Genomic DNA, 17871 nt, shown 5'->3' on the forward strand with positions numbered 1-17871 from the left:
ACCCACCATCTGCAGGCGACACAGTACTGTGTCGGGACACACAGTTTGGAAAGCTCTGCTCTATGGTGTTGTAGATGTCTGTGCGATTGTTGTGGCAAAGTCTCCCTCCCTCTGCCCGTCACTGTCTGTCAACTCACCCCAGCTTACAGGGCACACACACTCGCACCCGAGTACTTCGCAGGTCTGCAAAAAAACATTTACTTGTTACTGAGGCTTTGTTGTGAATCGCCGGCCCCCGTAGAGTAGTGTGTCTCAGAGTCCGTGCTGCTGTGGCAGACAAGGAGACACACTTTCAAAGGAATGCCTTTAATTAGCAGCAGTTATGTGCTAAGTGCCCCTTAATACCGGTGTCATCCCGTGACACACCCACCATCTGCAGGCGACACAGTATTGTGTCGGGACACACAGTTTGGAAAGCTCTGCTCTATGTTGTTGTAGATGTCTGTGCGATTGTTGTGGCAAAGCAGTAAATATTTGAGTCTGGCCTAAATGTGAAAAAATAAATTTTGCCCTCCTGCGTGATGAGTTTTACAGGGATCTACAATATGTATTTTAGGCCCATCGCTTTCAGCCTTCATGTAACCATCATTAACTATTTACATTGTTCCAGAATATTTGTTGTGTTGGTGACAATTTTGATTGTGTTGTTTTCATAGTAGTTCTTTTAACCCCTTCGGTGCTCATGACGAGCTCAGCTCATCATGAGGTATACCTCTAGGGTGCTCATGACGAGCTGAGCTCGTCATGACCACACCCATTTCTATTATGGCCCAGCACAGAAGAGGAATATCTCAAGCATCCAAGGTGTTAAACATGTTGTAGGATGATGTCTCTATTGCAGTACTTAATGTACTTGCAATGAGGTCTGACTGGGTACCAGGTGATGAAAGGCACTGCCCTGTGCTCTCTTGATGGGTAACAACTCATGCTCCCAATTGTAGAGTCTTTATATCTCCAGTCCCCTTGACTGCCAATTTCTTCCTCTACACTTGCAGCCGATTGACTTCTATAGTGTGTATCAGTATTTAATTTGTGCACCACCTTGGAGTTCTGAATTGCCTGCAAAATATCTATGCAGCGGGACTTTTCCCCGTCTCTCTCACTCTCATGGTGCTTTCAGCTTATTTCTGAGTTTATTGGTTGACTCACCATGGTGAGGTCTATTGTATTATTGTGTTGCTTTACACAGGCCTGCTCAACTAATCTGGTCATATGGTATCAGGCTAATAACACTTTTCCTCATTTTAGTGCCTGCTCTACTGTGCCACTATGCGAGTGATCAGGCATCCCATTGGTGTACCTGGGCTCTGTGCGCCCACAACTGCCACTGTGGCCGCCTGGTGCTTCTGTCAGTGCCGCTAGTCTATTACACCATCTCCCCGCTGTTGTGAAGGATAAGAATACTGATCCAGGAATCTAGTTTACATCTTAATGAAGGAACCCTCCTCAGCCACTGCTCCTGATCACTGTTGGGTACTAGTCGAAGGGTCCTACATGCATGCAAGTTTGCCTCAGTTCATTGTTGGTCTAAGACTGCAGTGCACTTCACTCACCTGCTTAGCATGCGTTTTCTGTATCAAAACTTCCCTTCAGGCCCCGGGCCCAACAGCTTGCATTCCTAGGTTTGTAGTGGCACAGTTTTAAGTGTTTTGTTGTCAAATGATTCTGGCAGATTCTCATTCTTTCTGTCTTACAACTGGCAGACAGTCCTCCGGTGCTCTCCATGCCTCTACAATTGTTTCAGTGCTGCTTCAAGATACTCCGATACTGGCTAGAGCTTTGCGCTTAGCCTGGTTGGGTCTGTCTACAGAAATGTTCTCACAGGAGATCAGCAATTGGTCACCGGCTAGATGTGTCATGCAATCATGACACTTCGCTTCTCTCTGGCAGCCATGCACAGCAAGGCTAGCGCAATTCTCCTTGGTGGATACCATACTTGCTGATGTTTGTGTTAAAGTTTACACTTTGAAAGAGGACCCTAATTTAGGGTTAGTAGTGCCCCATGGAGGAGATACCAGGAGAATCCCTTGTAGTCACACATTTGTCAAAGGGCGGTCTTTCTTGATTACCAAAGTGACAGTGTCCTCCTAAATTAGGATGCTCATCCAAATGACATTTTAGCACTGAAACATCAGTAAATATGTTATAACATATTGCCTGCATGATGTATGAGTAGAGCATCTGTTAACTAACGATCCAGATCCTGATGAAGGCTGGAGACCCTGTTTTGAGGCCACTTGACCTAAATGTCTACTATTTGGGTGCAGAAGTCTTTTTCTTGGCACCAATCACTTGTTTTTAACCATCCCCATGATAGTCCAGGAATAAATTGTTTATTTGAGATCTGTTTTTTTTAAGCACACATTATTGCCGTTTATCACTGCTGATCTGTGTTTCTTGATTCTGAATATTTTTTTGACGTCTGCTTCTTTTGATTTCATCATAGGCTCACACTTCCAAAGAATATTATACTGTGCTTTCTAAAGTCTTACAGCTGTGTAATTTAGCTAGTCCCAGAAGCTAGGTGATATTTTGAATGCCCTTTGTTTAGCGAGGTGTGTGCCTTATCCAAGATGGTTTCAAGTTGCAGAAGTTCATCTCAGTGGAAACCTTCTGGTTCATTACTCTAGTTGAAACCGTGCTAGGAGAAGTGACTGGTCTCCCAAATAAATTCTGGGATTGTGCCTCCATGTATTTAGGAGAAAAAAACTAGTGAAGATACCAAAGGATTGATGGAAAAGATGAAAGTTCCTAATTTTTGGTAATGATCTTTCTGGGAGATAAAGTATCCACTAAAATAAAACAGTGGTAAGTAGCCACCTTCTGATGGATGGTTAGATATGGACATCTTATAGCACAGGCCTGACAAAGTTGCCCACCCCATGCACCTCTGAGTCCAAGCAGTAATATTTAGCAAATGTTTGGAAAGACGTTACCACCTTGCACATTTTTGCACTTGAAATGCCCTTTGCGAGTGCAGAAAACAAAGGATTGGCTCTGGAGTGAACTGATTCCTTAAGGTGGCTACTTTTTTGTCAAGTGCGTAGTACATTTTGATACAAAGGATAATCATGAGTGATAATGTAAGTATCTGTACCGCCTTTTCTTTTCTACTGCCACAGTAACCTACAAAGTTTGTCATCCAATCTACATTGTTCCACTAGTATATTCACTTCTTGCTCTGAAGTGGGCTTATCCCACACCAACATGACTAGTTCCACTAAGGCGTCAGAGTAAGCTTGAGCTCAGACTTCTGTGTTGAATGTCCTCATGAAGGTCTTCCTACCATCAGTCTTAATAGCTTTGGAGGGAACCGGCAAGTCTAACACTTCTGCAGCTTTCTTCAATACTGTGCGGAAGAATACAACTTCTGAGAGCGGATACCCCGAAGGGAATTAAATTTCTGCGGCAGTAACTAGACCATTGGCCGAAATGCCTGCTTATACAACCAGGTGATAAGTGGCTCCCTCCATCCCATAGTAGTTGATGCGATCCAAAACAATATTGGAGGGGGGCAGCAGCACATTCTGGCACAGATGCAGATTATGATGGTGGGGGGGAAGATGTCAGTGGCCTCTCCGCCAATGGCAGAGATGGGGTTTGAGTAGCTCTGTACCAACTTCGAGAGGTATCCGATGGATGGCAGGCGCTAGGGTAAGAAGCATGGACATAGGCATGCCATTTGGCTGATGGGATCCGAAGGCAAGCCAGAGTGGTCCAGAGATACTGAACCAAGCATTGAGAAACTCTGATGGATCAGACCCCTGCGATGATAATTCAATGCTGGTATCTGTGCTTTTGGAGGGCCTGGTGGCTTGAAGCTCTGATTGCCCCTCAGAGGGAGAAACAGGTGGTGGATCAGACGGGCTCAAAGGAGGTAGAGGATCCAAGGATGAATATCCTGTGGGAGTTGAAGGGCGCCTAGAAGACTTTTCTGTGGAATGTTTTTGTGCTGCTTATGTTATGGAAGGAAGGTGACCTAGAGTGGGCCTGCGAGCAGTGTCCGTCTTTCTTTTGCAGGCCTGAGCCATAAAAAGTTTGGTCTCATGTTCCCCAATTGCCTTGGGGTTCATGCTAAGGCCGGGCTTTCAAGAAGAAATGGTGCTCAAAAATAAAATTTCCACAAAGGGCATATCAAGTAGTCCACTGTTTAGGTTACATGTGAGCTGCTAAGTCCTTAGATCTATTTTGGTCTGATACCAAATACTAATTTAGTGGGGGTCAGTGATGGACATCTGCCCCTTGCAGTCTTTACAAGGCGTTGAAGCCTGACCGCTTCATGGAGACATAGTACTGCTTCTTTTTTTGTTTAATTTTTTGGGGAGAAGAATGTTTCAAACACCTTTCTCTCAGAGGGTACTCTGGCTCCATGTTGAAGTTGTGGAGAAAAGGGCACTAACATTGTGACACTAGAATGCGTGCTTATATGGCTTCAGTGATCTCGTCTGGCAACACTTTTGCTTTGATATGAAGCCAGCACCCCTCCATTGGCGTATAGAGCTTAAATGTTTTACAGATCTAGCCTTACGCCTTGAATTATCCAACAGGCGACAAACCAGCATGTGAAAGTGTCCATCAGAAGGGGCATTATTATATATTTTAAATCTCTCCTTTCACCTTAGTGCAGTCCTCATCAATTTACTTTCTTTACCACAAATTGTCAGCAGTGGGTGCATGTGTGTTGCATTGGGTGGACATCTTTATCAGTCTAGGTAGCTGGCATATCATGATACACCTACCTGTTCTCCATTGTTTAACTTGCTCAGTATTGTGTGCACACTCTACGACATAGTTTTCTGCTCATACTGTTAATATCCGTCCAGAGGTGCTGTTAAACTTGTAGTATTTGCGGGGTGTTATGGTACATCCACCAGGACCAGAAGTTTCCTCCAATGTACAAGACGAGATCCGCATGACCAATAGCCTCGTTCCTTTATTTTGATCTCAGCCGGACTCGTTGTAAAGGAAACATGCAAACGACTGGTGCCAAAGAAGACCCCCTGCTAAATAAGCTACTGATATAACCCTTATTCCATACTTGCCAGGAGATTTCTTATCCTCTCTTCTAGCTGAGAACCTCATGATTAAACACTAAAGTCCACTCCTTTGCTATGGCTTTTAAGGCCACACACACTTTCTGTACAGAGCACTTGTGGGGTCCCAAATTCACTGCTTGAAACATTTGAAAACAAAATTGTCAATATGGTGTTGACTTCACTGGAAATCAAGCATCAAAAAAGGCATGTCGCTGGAACACATTTTCTCAAAACGATTTGAGACCTCCGTGAGTGCTTCATTGGTTGGACACTGTTGCAATTCAGCATAGAGCTCCTTCGGGATAAAATAGTGTATTCTAGTCTTTTACTCCATATTCTAAGAGTATGTATTAGAAGGGGGGCTACATAAAATTTGAATTTCCACAAAGTACATCCTCAAGTAGTCCAGTTTGTAGGGTGTGTGTGCTACTAAATCCACCAATCTTTTGTTTTTCTGAGCTGTATTTCTTTCCAAGATATAATTCTTTTACTGTGTCAAACAAATTTAATTTTAAGTCATTAGACTACTGGTGTTGGCTAGCACAGAAGACGTAGTAGTAGTAAGGGAGTGGAGTTTCACATAACCAAAAGAGGCAGAAGTTGCAGTTGGAGGAATTTGTCAATTGTGCTATCAGGTTAATATGATTTTATGGAATTTATTAAAGAGAATTAAAAATTATCAGGCTTTTATCAAGGTTGTTTTTTATTCATTAATGTCCAGTGTGTTTCAGTGGTGAAAATGTATCCCCATCTTTGTTCATTGTAAATGTTAAGCCATGCTTTCACGTAATAGGAGCCTAGACATTGCCTTGGGTCACCTAACACAGGTATGGCCATTATATTACATGAGCATAAGAGGAATAGTGGATTTGTTAGATCTATCCCTCCACTTATGGCTCGGTTGGGGGAGAAAGTGGTAGAGTAGTATGTGACTAGATTAAGATGGTGATCCTATGAGTCTACAAGTCAGTTTCACGTAAAGGTGGCTGGCTATATTGGTCTTCATTTCAATTGGTTGGAAGGTTATGATGTTTATTACATTCCTGTGTATTGTCATTCTGGGAAAGTGAGCTTTGTCATGGAAAGAATTGCATTCTAACTGGTTGGCTGTATCGCTCTGGATATGTCGATTGGTTCTGCAAAGAGCAGTGAATGTTGGTAAATCACATTGTTCCTACTATAGTGATATCCCTTCAAAAACAATCTGTAATGTAAAATTGGATGAGTTTAACAATTCAGGTGCTTGTTAAGAATCATGCAGGACGATCGCCTTGAGTGGATTTAAAACTCTCAACACAATGTATTTGTGGGCTTGAAACCTGGAGAGCGCCATGGTTGATTCGTTTTTGGAATGTGCCTGAAATGGATTTTCATTCTGAAACTTAAGAGATAATAGAAGTTAGTGATTTTGGCATTAAATAATTTATTGCATCTGGAAAAGATCTTTTGAGTCTAATTTTTGGGAGTGGCTAATCCAATTCATGAAAGGTTGCGAGAGAGTTGGATCAACAGGTTAGATTTTTTCTTGAAAATTGTCCATCATTCAGTAGCAATGTTTATTGATTTATAGAGAATACACAGGCAGCTCATGTAACGACTGATTAACTTGGTAGGAGAGAGTCGGATAAGTATGACCTTGGTCTGAATTTGAACCTCTGGCTTCAGGGGGCAGATGCATCTTTAACTGTTCACCTGTGTACTAATCAAAAAGTTTATTTCACTTCTAGAACAGGACATTAAAGTATGGTTAATAGCGTGGAACACTATAGAATGATCAAACAAGAAAAAATGAATACATGATATTTGCTTTGGCTATCACTCAAAAGGCATTCTGCCATTTAAATGACATTACTGTGGCATAGCATCACAGGCTGAAGTATGAAAGTTACCTAGAAATGTTACATTTAGCTAAGGTGTCTTTGCCTCAAGGTTTGGCTTTCCATTTTTTTTAGATGTTGATACTTTTTGGTCAATGGAGATACTGAGGAAATTAGGTTGAGACATGGTGGACAGTCAGATAATTGTTTTGTTCAGTTAGTTTAATTGATGGTTTGATTTCAAGTATTTGGCCCTGAAGCGGACCTGAGTTGGAGAACAATGCTGGTGTTATGACAGTAGTTTGAGGCTGTGTCTAACTTTGGAACTTTTTTTTGTGGAGAACTGAAGGATTTTGTTAAACTTCTCATTTACTTGATCTGTTAAGTCTTAAAATGGATAGCATCTTAAACACTGGAGCCCTGTTTTAAGCTAGAGAAAAATCAGAACACAAAGTACTGTCAGCTTGGGATTGCTGGTACAGTTTCTTAAACTTTCCAGAATGAAATGGCAACCACTACAGAGAGCCAGGCATAATAACTTCATATGAATAATTTAATTGATTTAGCTCCTTAAAAAAAAACCTGATATTTGTTTCCCCCTTGCATTGTCCTTCTAACAGTCGTTGTATTGTCACAATGAGTTTGGCAAGCAAACGCACTTTGAAAAATATATATATTTTTATAATGCCACTTCTCACTGAATGTTTCTATACCTTTATACTGTCAATGGCATACCACATTTCACAACAATTATATTCTGTGTTCCTAATCAAGATAATGTCTGGACATTTCTGTATCGTTAATTTTGAACATGGGTGTAATCCTTGTCCTGGTGTTTGCAAACAGCTTTCACTGCTGGCTTGGAAGTGTGTGTAAGCCCATATTAAGTGCTTAAACCTAAAAAAAATACAATATTAATTATTATATCTTAGCAATTTTCACTTGCTGTCGGATACCTTTTCATGTAGTTGTGGCTTTATGAACGCGTTGCTTCGATTCGGATATAAAATACATTTATTGATGCAGCTACTGACCAATTGCCAAGCTCTATACCGTGTAAACCTTTGTCGTAAATAGATCTATGTCTTCCCTTTGTTCTCACAACATGTTTGGTTCACAGCTAGTTTGCTGCAAAATTGTAGGATGCAGTCAGTGAAATTGCACTACTCTCTAGAAAGAAATCTGGAATGTTGGACTGAATTCTTATATCTTTGGTGTTTAGGACCCAATGTTCTTTTCCTGTTTTCTTAACCCCACAGATACAAAGTGATGCAAATGGTCAATTCTTGTGTGGTTATACTTTCTACGCTTGTGAACTTTGATCATTCAGCTTTACCAGTTTGTAAAATGAAGATACCGAATTGAGAAATGTTTAAGTCAGTCCGTTGTTTATTGCAATTAAAGTATAACCATAAAAACCAGCTAAAACACCGAGCCGCCTGAGCCTAAAAATCAAGAGTTAATCAACAAAGCATGACCTATTTTATCAGCATTACATAAATGATCTAAAGCAAAAGTAATCTGACTTTATCATTTGTAAAAACGTGTCAAAGCAGGTCTACAAATGATAAATCCACTGGTTCTGCACAACGGTACATAGGAGTAGGATTGTAACATTTAGTTCTGGTTACAAAAGACACCTTTTTCCTATGTATTGCAGATGCCAGATTTTTTAACACAATCAACAGTAAATTGTAAACTCTCCAAGTACTAGTTGATCAATTTCTTGCGGCAAAAAAACCCCCATGTAACAGTTGTATGAATATCTTTCAAGAAAATTAGATTGAAAATTGCTAGTGTGCAGTCAAACATCAGATGTGTACAACCTTATACATTTAAATGGTTGATTTTCTTTGCTTTCACATCTTAAAATTAAGCCGTGCGTTCTTCTTTTAGTGAGAGATTTTCATAACCAGTAAAAAGCACCCCTGAAGTAGCCCTCACTGCCTGCAATATAGAATTTTGTTAAGAATACGTTAACAGGACACAATGCATAAATATATTGGGAGAAGAGGAAGGGATTAGAGAGTGGTATATAGGTGTTGTTTGTTGTCTTCACATAATTTATCTCTGTTTTTCAGGTTCTTGGATGGAATGTGATGATTTGAAAGGTCCATATTGTTGGTGCCATGAGAAGTGTGATGTACCTCCTTCAGAGATTCATATTGTGTACTGGGAAAGGAAAAACAGCATATTTACCACTGAACTGAGTTCTCATATCCTCCATGAAAATGCTGAGAATCTTCCTATTCATACTCTATCAGGTTGTCCTGTCCAATGTAATGAAGTACTTCGAAGTGTCACAGCTGAGCCATTGAATGTAACCTGTGAGCAGAGAGATGGTCTTTTTGGCTTTAAGAATTTAGTTGAAGATGACGTTATTACTCTGAATCTTGTAGAAGTTCCAGTTGATTATGGAGAAAAGCCACAGGGAAATGCCCAAGTGATAGAAATGGTTGAAAACTATGTACACCAACCACAAGAAAATGCCTCCCTCTCTCTATTGCAAACTCCATTGCAAAGTAAAAGTTCTCCAAAAACGATAGTGACATATGGGTGTGCAGAGGCTCAAAGTCAGTCTGAAATTATTGAAAAGTCGAATACACTGGTGTCTCTAGCTGCCAGTACTGTTAATGATAGCACTACAGTAAAGGTTCAGGAACGTTCAGAAGTTCTGAAGCCATTGTTTAGTAAGTATTCAGTTGTCATACATGAGGACCCCCAATTTAGCTTGGAGACTGAGGGGAAGCCAACTGTAATGATTGATCTTATGCAAAATAACGGTGATATAAATTGGGCATGTATGAATGTAGAGGAAAATGATTCTCTGCCATTGTCAAAACAGAATTGTAAGAAAGGGGTTGCTTCAAATTGGGTTAATGGTTTAATTGGCAAACACTCCATTCTTCCATCTAGTCTGAGTGTTTCAAATCAAAATCCAAGAGCAAAAAATTCAAAGTGTAATGTTCCACGACGAAATTCTAAATCAACTTCCCCATTAGAACCAAATAGCAAGATTACTCTGAAGGGGGCCACTAGCTTTGGTGGTTTTATTGCCAAAGGTATTAAAAGCCCTGAAGATAAAGTAGTTCTCCGAAATAAATGTAAGCGGGTGTCTCTGCCTTCAAGTTTAAACAAGATGGGTAAACCCGTAGAGTGCTTGAATTCTTCAGAAAATAATTTAGCTAGTGTAGCTTCACCTTTTGTAATTCCATTAGGAGGTTTCAAATCCATCACAAATGGAGATGTTTCTCCTGCTCTCAAAGGGTCATTAAAAGGGGCATACATTTCAAATGGGTATCAGAAATTAGTACCAAAAAACTGTGATTCTGACAGGGAAACCAAAATCCGAAGGCTTCGTTTAAAACTTTTAAAAAAGTTAAAAGCAAAAAAAAATGAATTGGCTTCTCTAGACTTACTGGTAAATACCCAAAGCAATGGAAATTCTCAAAACAAAACATTAAGAAGTTCATTGGACTCTGAATCTAGTAATCGGGAATCTCTGCAAGACCTCCTAAAGGCACTGCAGGAGCATATAGATAGTGTAGATAGCGAATCTATGCACACCCTGAGCTCAAACAATTCATTATGCAGTAGCCCAGGTGATGCGGAGTTCTTAGCAGAATTATTGTCTCCTGCACCAGTCCCTTCATTGGGAATGAGAAAATATGAAGAAGATGGTACTCGGCTTTTGGAGAAGTTGGTTGATGATGTAAATGGGGTTTCTGCGCCGCCATACCTGAAAAATGGTATAACTTGTATGAATGGCCACAACAATTACAGCACAAAAGAAAACCCACCTGTAGTTTACAGTAATTCAACAATCAATGGATCTGGTTTGAGTTTTTCAAATTGTGAAAGTTCTATGCAGGAAGATGTTTTGGAGGATCTCTTATCTACGTTTAGCTCTGTTGGGAGTGATACAGACTTTTATCACTTTGATGAAAAGTTTTTTGAAAGTGGTTGATTAGTTGAACAAATAGTTTGAACTTTATATGTTTAGTCTTTCACATGCATATTTTTGCAAATTAGATCTCTTAAATTATATTGTGAAATGCCGCCAGCCATTGAATGGTATACAGTTTGAATCACAGCTGTTGTATATTATAAATATGTATTTTAAACTTGTTTGTAAATAAAATGTGTATAGATTTGTATGTCCCCAAAACCTTTCTTCAGTAAGAGGAAAACTCTGTTCAATAAAACCTCAGGATATTTTCACTGGTATGTTTTTCTTTGAGGTTTTCTATTTTGCAACCTTAGTAATGTTTTCCTTCTCAGCATAGTTAAATCTTAGTATTGGTAGTTTGCAATTGTACCTTTTACACTGACTAGATTTTCTGTAGTCAAAATCAACTGTTTCCCCTACAGTTCTGCACCTGTCTTTCTATTACTGTGATTTAGGAATGTTGTTACCTTTTGTGGAAACATTGTCTATTTTCTGCTTTACCTCCCAACGGATTGGGAATAAGAGCTTGCAAGCATACCAATTTTGGATTAACTATCTTTTTTTAACGATTTACGCTTTCACGGATTGTCCTGCTTAACTATTTTGTTTGGCAAGAATACACACACACCATATTTGTGTCAAGTTCACAAACTTTCTGGTGTTGCAAAATTGTGAACAGCTCTATCAAATTTTACATTTCACAAAATCCTAGCTGGAACTCCAGGTTCACAGAAAAGTGCTCTAAAAGTGATTTTACTCTGCACACCAGTTCTGACCTTTCTTGTGTATTCTCCAAATTAAGTATCCTGCACAGGTTTTCTCTTCATGAGGTGAATCCCTATTTTTTTCTTTAAACATTCCCTTAAACTGAAACCTTTTTGGTGTGTCATGCAGCTTTGTTGTGTGCACTTTCAAAGCTTTTTTTGTACACCTTAACATCACACCTTTATCTGCTATCCACTTTGGATATGCTTTTTGCAACAGAATTCAAGCTGTTCACCAGAGCCTGAGGACCGTTCATAGTCGATTTGCCTAGAGCCTCTGTCCCCTTTGTGGGTAATTCTAGTCTGATTGCTTCCTCAAGAGATGATCTGTATTTGCTCCAAGGTCATTTTAATTTGCCATGGAAATGCAAGAGGCAGGTCAGACATCTTTTTCACCAGTACCAAACTGTATTTTTAAAAGCCTGACTTAGTTCAATATCTTGTGGTCCAGAGGTAAGCTACGACTTGCAAACAGTGCCATGGGCTTACATTAATTTAGAATTGCACTTGCAGCAGAATTGGGAGTTTTTTCTCCATTTATCCCCCACATCCACCCACGCATGCCCATGTCATTTGACCTGCAATCTAGCTTAAACCCTTTCAACCCCGGTTGAATTCAAACCGTTGTCTGTGATAGGCAGCTACAGTGTCGAAAGATCCTGTCACGCAATTCAAACGGATGTTGATGTTGATTATAGCTTGAACTAGTCAAGTACATGCAAACTATATGCTGCAAAAATAAAATCTGAATTTGAATTTGTCCTGGTGCATTGTACCTTATACTTAGAAGAAATACAAATTGCAGCATCCATTGCCCAGCACTAAATGGCAGGAATATGCAGATCATGTGCATCTACAGTTCTATGAGCTACAAGATTACAGGGTAAATAACATGTTTCTTCCCGCAGCACTAGAGTAGCTCAGAATAGCATCTGTTGCGAGCCACTTAAGCAAGTGTTGTCCCTCACCGAAGCCAGTCCTGCAGACCTTTCCTAAACATCTTCGAGGGGACATAAAGGGAGGGGGAATGGCTGCTGATACGGAGGAGGAGAGGGCAGGGATGCACTCTCCACCTTTGTGGACATAAGTCAGTAAAATAGCTTTAGCTAAACAGGCCAAGATGACAGGATGTGGGCTGGTTGTTACTGCAGGTATTACTCTTGACAAGTATTCCCAATTTATAAACTGAGATCTTGTAGGTAAAAGCCCTTGAAAGGAGGCCTCTTACATGTGGACCCTTTCACCGGAAAACTAGATCATTCTGTGCTCATTGCACACTAAGAATTTTTTAAGGGATTTTGCACTGCAAAGACCTGATGCGAATTGTCAACTAAGAGGACTCAATAGCTGAACTTCAAGAATACCGGAGACAGGAGAAAGAGATAGAAAAAAGTTCAGTTCATCTATAAGTTCATAAGTTACAAAAATGGCAAAAGGCCACTCAAACTCTGACACCGGTGCTACCTGCAAGACAAGGGTATAATTCTGATGACACATTAAATGAGTACAGTCGATTAAGCACTTCTGAAATACTACAGTGTGAAATTGTGCAAAGATTAAATGTTTGCACACGCGGGCACCAGTCTGTTTCCAAAAATAAGCAAATGGCTTAAAGTTGAGGGAGATGCAAGCTGTGACGGAGAGCAGAGTGCCATGAATGTCCAGAGCTGTTAGAAATATCCCAATTACCAACGTCCACCAGGGTATCTGGCCACAAAACACAGGTAAGTGTGTAGAGCAGGACAATAGTTTGTTTGAAAAATAGGGTGGGCTCAGGCTTAATCGGTAGTGCGTTTGAAAAGGGTAAATATATATCCTTGAATAGTCTGGGAAAGGGTCTGTATGTTCTTATTGACTACATCACGCCCAACTTACCAGAGACTGACTGTAGAATGGTGGACCTAAATAGAAAATTGAATGTAATTGCGCCATTCCCGATTACTCTACTGCTTTGTTTCACAAGATTATACAGAAAGTAAGGAGGTTAGCCCAATCACATTGCAACCCTTTGCCAGAATAGTGCCAATACTCCCATACATTTTTATTGCCCTTGATACATTTCTGCACTTAATATCCTTTTTCTAGAGTTTTGGGTTTATAATTATTTGTGTTCTAACATTTGTGTTGGATGAAGTAGATATTTATTTAAATGGATTACTTTAGCTTAGATTAACAAAGCAATCAGAGATGCACCACTTTTACAATATCAATTCTAATTCCAAATATGTCCACAAAGTTCCCGAAGTAATTTCAAATCTTTTCTTTATTGTTGCATCATCAATGTGTGCCAAAACCCAGCCAACATGTTTTGTCGACATGCGTGTGAACTTCTTCAGAGCACAGGGAAAATTTAAGAAATTACGATCGTCATCCAAAAGTGAGGTAACTGGGACAGTTTGTATATTGTCAACGGAAATATAATGTAAAATCCTGAGAATGTCCATCCAATGGAATGAGCCATACATGAAAAAATAATCATGAGTTGTCAGATGTTCTCCATAGTGGGAATAATCTGGCTAGTGTGTGTCCTCGGTCTGTATAGATGCATGAGAGAAGGGGACTAAACTGTCCCTCGTGCATCACTACAATTGGTGTGGATCCCTTGTAAACGTGCACTCCTCGCGGTTCCAAGCGACAATAAACTCGATGGACCTGTAACTAGTGTTTCAAGGTACTTTAGCTTGGATTAAATGTTTCGAGCAGTGTCTACATACCGTATAAATGTCTCTCACAAATAGTTTATGTAAAGTCTTGCGTTTTGGTGGGTGAGCCATTACCTTAACAGAGAAGGGTGATCCAAAGCCAAACCAAGGGTCGGCTCTGGCTCGAAAAGCCTGTATAGGAATGTGCTCTCCTGTCTGATAATGAAGAAAAAGGAGGCTTATTGAAATAGTGTTTGTATGGGATCACACCGTTTGGTCAAGCAGAAAAGCTAGAATTGATCCCAGATTTTCTATTTTCACATTGTGCAATTTGTCCACTAGTTGACCATCTCTTCTAACATAAAGAATGAATGCTTTAAGGCTGAGATTAGAACCTAGTTCCCCATGTTGCTTAGTCATCAGCTTTATGTACTATGCCACATTGGCTCCTATGAAAGTTCTGGCTGTTTTTGGATGAAGATGGAGCATGAAGAAGAGACCGAACCAGACCTCTGGCTCAAGATATCAGTGACTTGCCCACATCTAGTCTTATGGTTGGAATCTTGTTCAAATGTTTGTACTGTGTGAAAGACGTGCGCTGAAATGACTAACAAAGCAAAAGAAAGATAGAACAACAAGAGTGTTTAGCATTAGAGCCACCACCCGAACCACTTTTGTTTTTTATAAAGCATTATCTGAAAGATACTCTTAACTGCACATTATTCACCTTTTCAATTCCCCCAGGTGCCAGACTGGATCTATAACTTTAATAGCAATTGCACTTGCATGTAGTGCCATGACGCTCTGTGGTGACCTCACAGTCTCTGAAAAGTGTCAGTGCTGACTGTACATGAGTGCCATGCAGGCACCCTTTGACGTGGATCTAGAGCTCTGCTCCTAACTTTGGTTGACGTTTTACCAGCTCCAAAATGGTTTTCTACAGGCAGTGTACTATGGAAAGAGTCTCCTTCGAAGACCATTGGGCTAAAGCCATGCTGCGACGGCAGGAAACAAATGAGTTGTTCATATGATGTCTGACTATGGTGTCTAGGGGCCATCCACATATCATGCCCTGGGACAATTATTGGCCTTTAGTTGCCTCAGGGAGCAACAAGTGGAGTTGTTTGTCACTGAACACAAGAACCTGGACAGACTGTTCTCCAGTCATTGAATCCGCCCCTGCTCAAAGTGGCGGATTCTCTTCAGGCCCCAGTCCAAGTCACCGTCTTCGAGTAAGTTGAAGACTAAATCGAGAGGCAGGTCTTGCCACAAGCACAACAAGGCCTGTTGTTTTCCCTCTGGGGAAATAAGTTGCACATTCTACACTCGAAAAACCAGACTACTCCTTTTTAGGTCGAGGGACCGTCGCTCTCACTGCGAAGCAGTGAGGGGCGTAGTCCCGAAGATTTAATGTTTTGGAGTTAAGGGGCTTGGAACCCGCCTCTCTCCTCCATTCTCCTCCATTGGCTGGCTACCTAAACGGAGGCCAGCCATTGGAGGAGAAGGGAGTCACTCCTATAAAGCCCCGTCTCTTTCGGATTCGGGGGCGTGTTTTTTTGCGTTCTTTCGCCTGTGACGTCATCCGTCACTCAGAACGCCAAAAACACGCCCCCGAATCCGAAATTTTCGGATGTTTGAGGCCGCCATTGCTTTTTTGTGCGCGTCGCGCCTTCACATGTCACCCAGCCGGACCTCGGCTCTTCCCCTGTGCCCCGGCCGCCCGGGCAGCCTACCCCAGCCGTTGGTAACAGCGCTAGAGCCCGCGAGCCTGAAGGCAGCACGCACAGAGCGCTCCTCGCGCTCCACCCCTCCCATTGTCGGCGCCGCACTCCAGCCGCCTCGCTCTGCTTTCCTCCCTCCTCATCCTCTGGCTGGGCTCTGATCGGCTGGGCTGGGAGCTGAGAGGAGGAGCTGCCTGACCGCATGCAGGAGCAGTTGTTAAAGCAGCCACTAGCACCTCAGTGGAAGGCAGGGGCAGCCGAAGCAGCATCCAAAGGCTGGGAGATAACAGACGAGCGTGCCTGCGACTTTCCGAGAGACATTCCGTTCTGCCACAGTTCTTTCAGAGTGCTGCTACCTCTGGGGTGTACGGATCCCTGCGAGGTCCCCTCCTAAATAGGAACGGCCCCCCCAGTTCTCTACTATGTGGCACGGCTGTGAGCAGGGCGTGATGGCTTGAGGGAAAGAAACCGTGGTCCGGGGACCCAGCCGAGCCTTCGGAAAAAAAGTTGAATATTTAGTTGCTGCTCTGCCTGTCACTGCATGTTCTCTTAAAGATGACCGCAGCATGACACCAGGAGTGCGAACTTGAGGGGGGACAACGCTGCCTCCAAGACGTGGGAATGTGGACTCCGCTCACTGGTCCTTATACTAGCGCCAAGAAGCACACACTGCTTGGGTTGACCGGCGCCACAACAAAGTGCACTTTAATGAGGTAAGGAACATCTTTAGCTGTCATTTCCCGCTTGTAATGCCCCCTGTTCTGTCGTGTTTGCTTTCCTGTCCCCTGTTCCGTCGTGTTTGCTTTCCTGCCCCCTGTTCCGTCGTGTTTGCTTTCCTGCCCCCTGTTCCGTCGTGCTTGCTTTCCTGCCCCCTGTTCCGTCGTGCTTGCTTTCCTGCCCCCTGTTCCGTCGTGCTTGCTTTCCTGCCCCCTGTTCCGTCGTGCTTGCTTTCCTGCCCCCTGTTCCGTCGTGCTTGCTTTCCTGCCCCCTGTTCCGTCGTGCTTGCTTTCCTGCCCCCTGTTCCGTCGTGCTTGCTTTCCTGCCCCCTGTTCCGTCGTGTTTGCTTTCCTGCCCCCTGTTCCGTCGTGCTTGCTTTCCTGCCCCCTGTTCCGTCGTGCTTGCTTTCCTGCCCCCTGTTCCGTCGTGTTTGCTTTCCCCTGTTCCGTCGTGTTTGCTTTCCTGCCCCCTGTTCCGTCGTGCTTGCTGCCCCCTGTTCCGTCGTGCTTGCTGCCCCCTGTTCCGTCGTGCTTGCTGCCCCCTGTTCCGTCGTGCTTGCTGCCCCCTGTTCCGTCGTGCTTGCTGCCCCCTGTTCCGTCGTGCTTGCTGCCCCCTGTTCCGTCGTGCTTGCTGCCCCCTGTTCCGTCGTGCTTGCTGCCCCCTGTTCCGTCGTGCTTGCTGCCCCCTGTTCCGTCGTGCTTGCTGCCCCCTGTTCCGTCGTGCTTGCTGCCCCCTGTTCCGTCGTGCTTGCTGCCCCCTGTTCCGTCGTGCTTGCTGCCCCCTGTTCCGTCGTGCTTGCTGCCCCCTGTTCCGTCGTGCTTGCTGCCCCCTGTTCCGTCGTGCTTGCTGCCCCCTGTTCCGTCGTGCTTGCTGCCCCCTGTTCCGTCGTGCTTGCTGCCCCCTGTTCCGTCGTGCTTGCTGCCCCCTGTTCCGTCGTGCTTGCTGCCCCCTGTTCCGTCGTGCTTGCTGCCCCCTGTTCCGTCGTGCTTGCTGCCCTGCCCCCTGTTCCGTCGTGCTTGCTGCCCTGCCCCCTGTTCCGTCGTGCTTGCTGCCCTGCCCCCTGTTCCGTCGTGCTTGCTGCCCTGCCCCCTGTTCCGTCGTGCTTGCTGCCCTGCCCCCTGTTCCGTCGTGCTTGCTGCCCTGCCCCCTGTTCCGTCGTGCTTGCTGCCCTGCCCCCTGTTCCGTCGTGCTTGCTTTCCTGCCCCCTGTTCCGTCGTGCTTGCTT

The 17871-nt window shown here is 43.1% G+C and overlaps 1 protein-coding gene across 4 annotated transcripts in view; it reads left to right on the forward strand.

Moving 5' to 3' along the window:
- The window catches only part of USPL1 (ubiquitin specific peptidase like 1), a 396693-nt gene that overhangs the window by 256630 nt on the left and 122192 nt on the right, over nucleotides 1–17871 (forward strand). For 2 of the 4 annotated variants that reach the window (XM_078657138.1, XM_078657137.1), the window contains one exon: nucleotides 8935–11074. The exons of the other annotated variants lie outside the window; for them this stretch is intronic. In XM_078657138.1, coding sequence (XP_078513264.1) covers nucleotides 8935–10820 — 1886 coding nt within the window. In that variant the 3' untranslated portion in view covers nucleotides 10821–11074. Of the gene's footprint in view, nucleotides 1–8934; nucleotides 11075–17871 lie in introns of those variants that run through there. 4 annotated transcript variants of the gene reach the window in all.

This window comes from Lissotriton helveticus, chromosome 8 (genome assembly GCF_964261635.1).
Source record: "Lissotriton helveticus chromosome 8, aLisHel1.1, whole genome shotgun sequence".
NCBI lineage: Eukaryota > Metazoa > Chordata > Amphibia > Caudata > Salamandridae > Lissotriton > Lissotriton helveticus.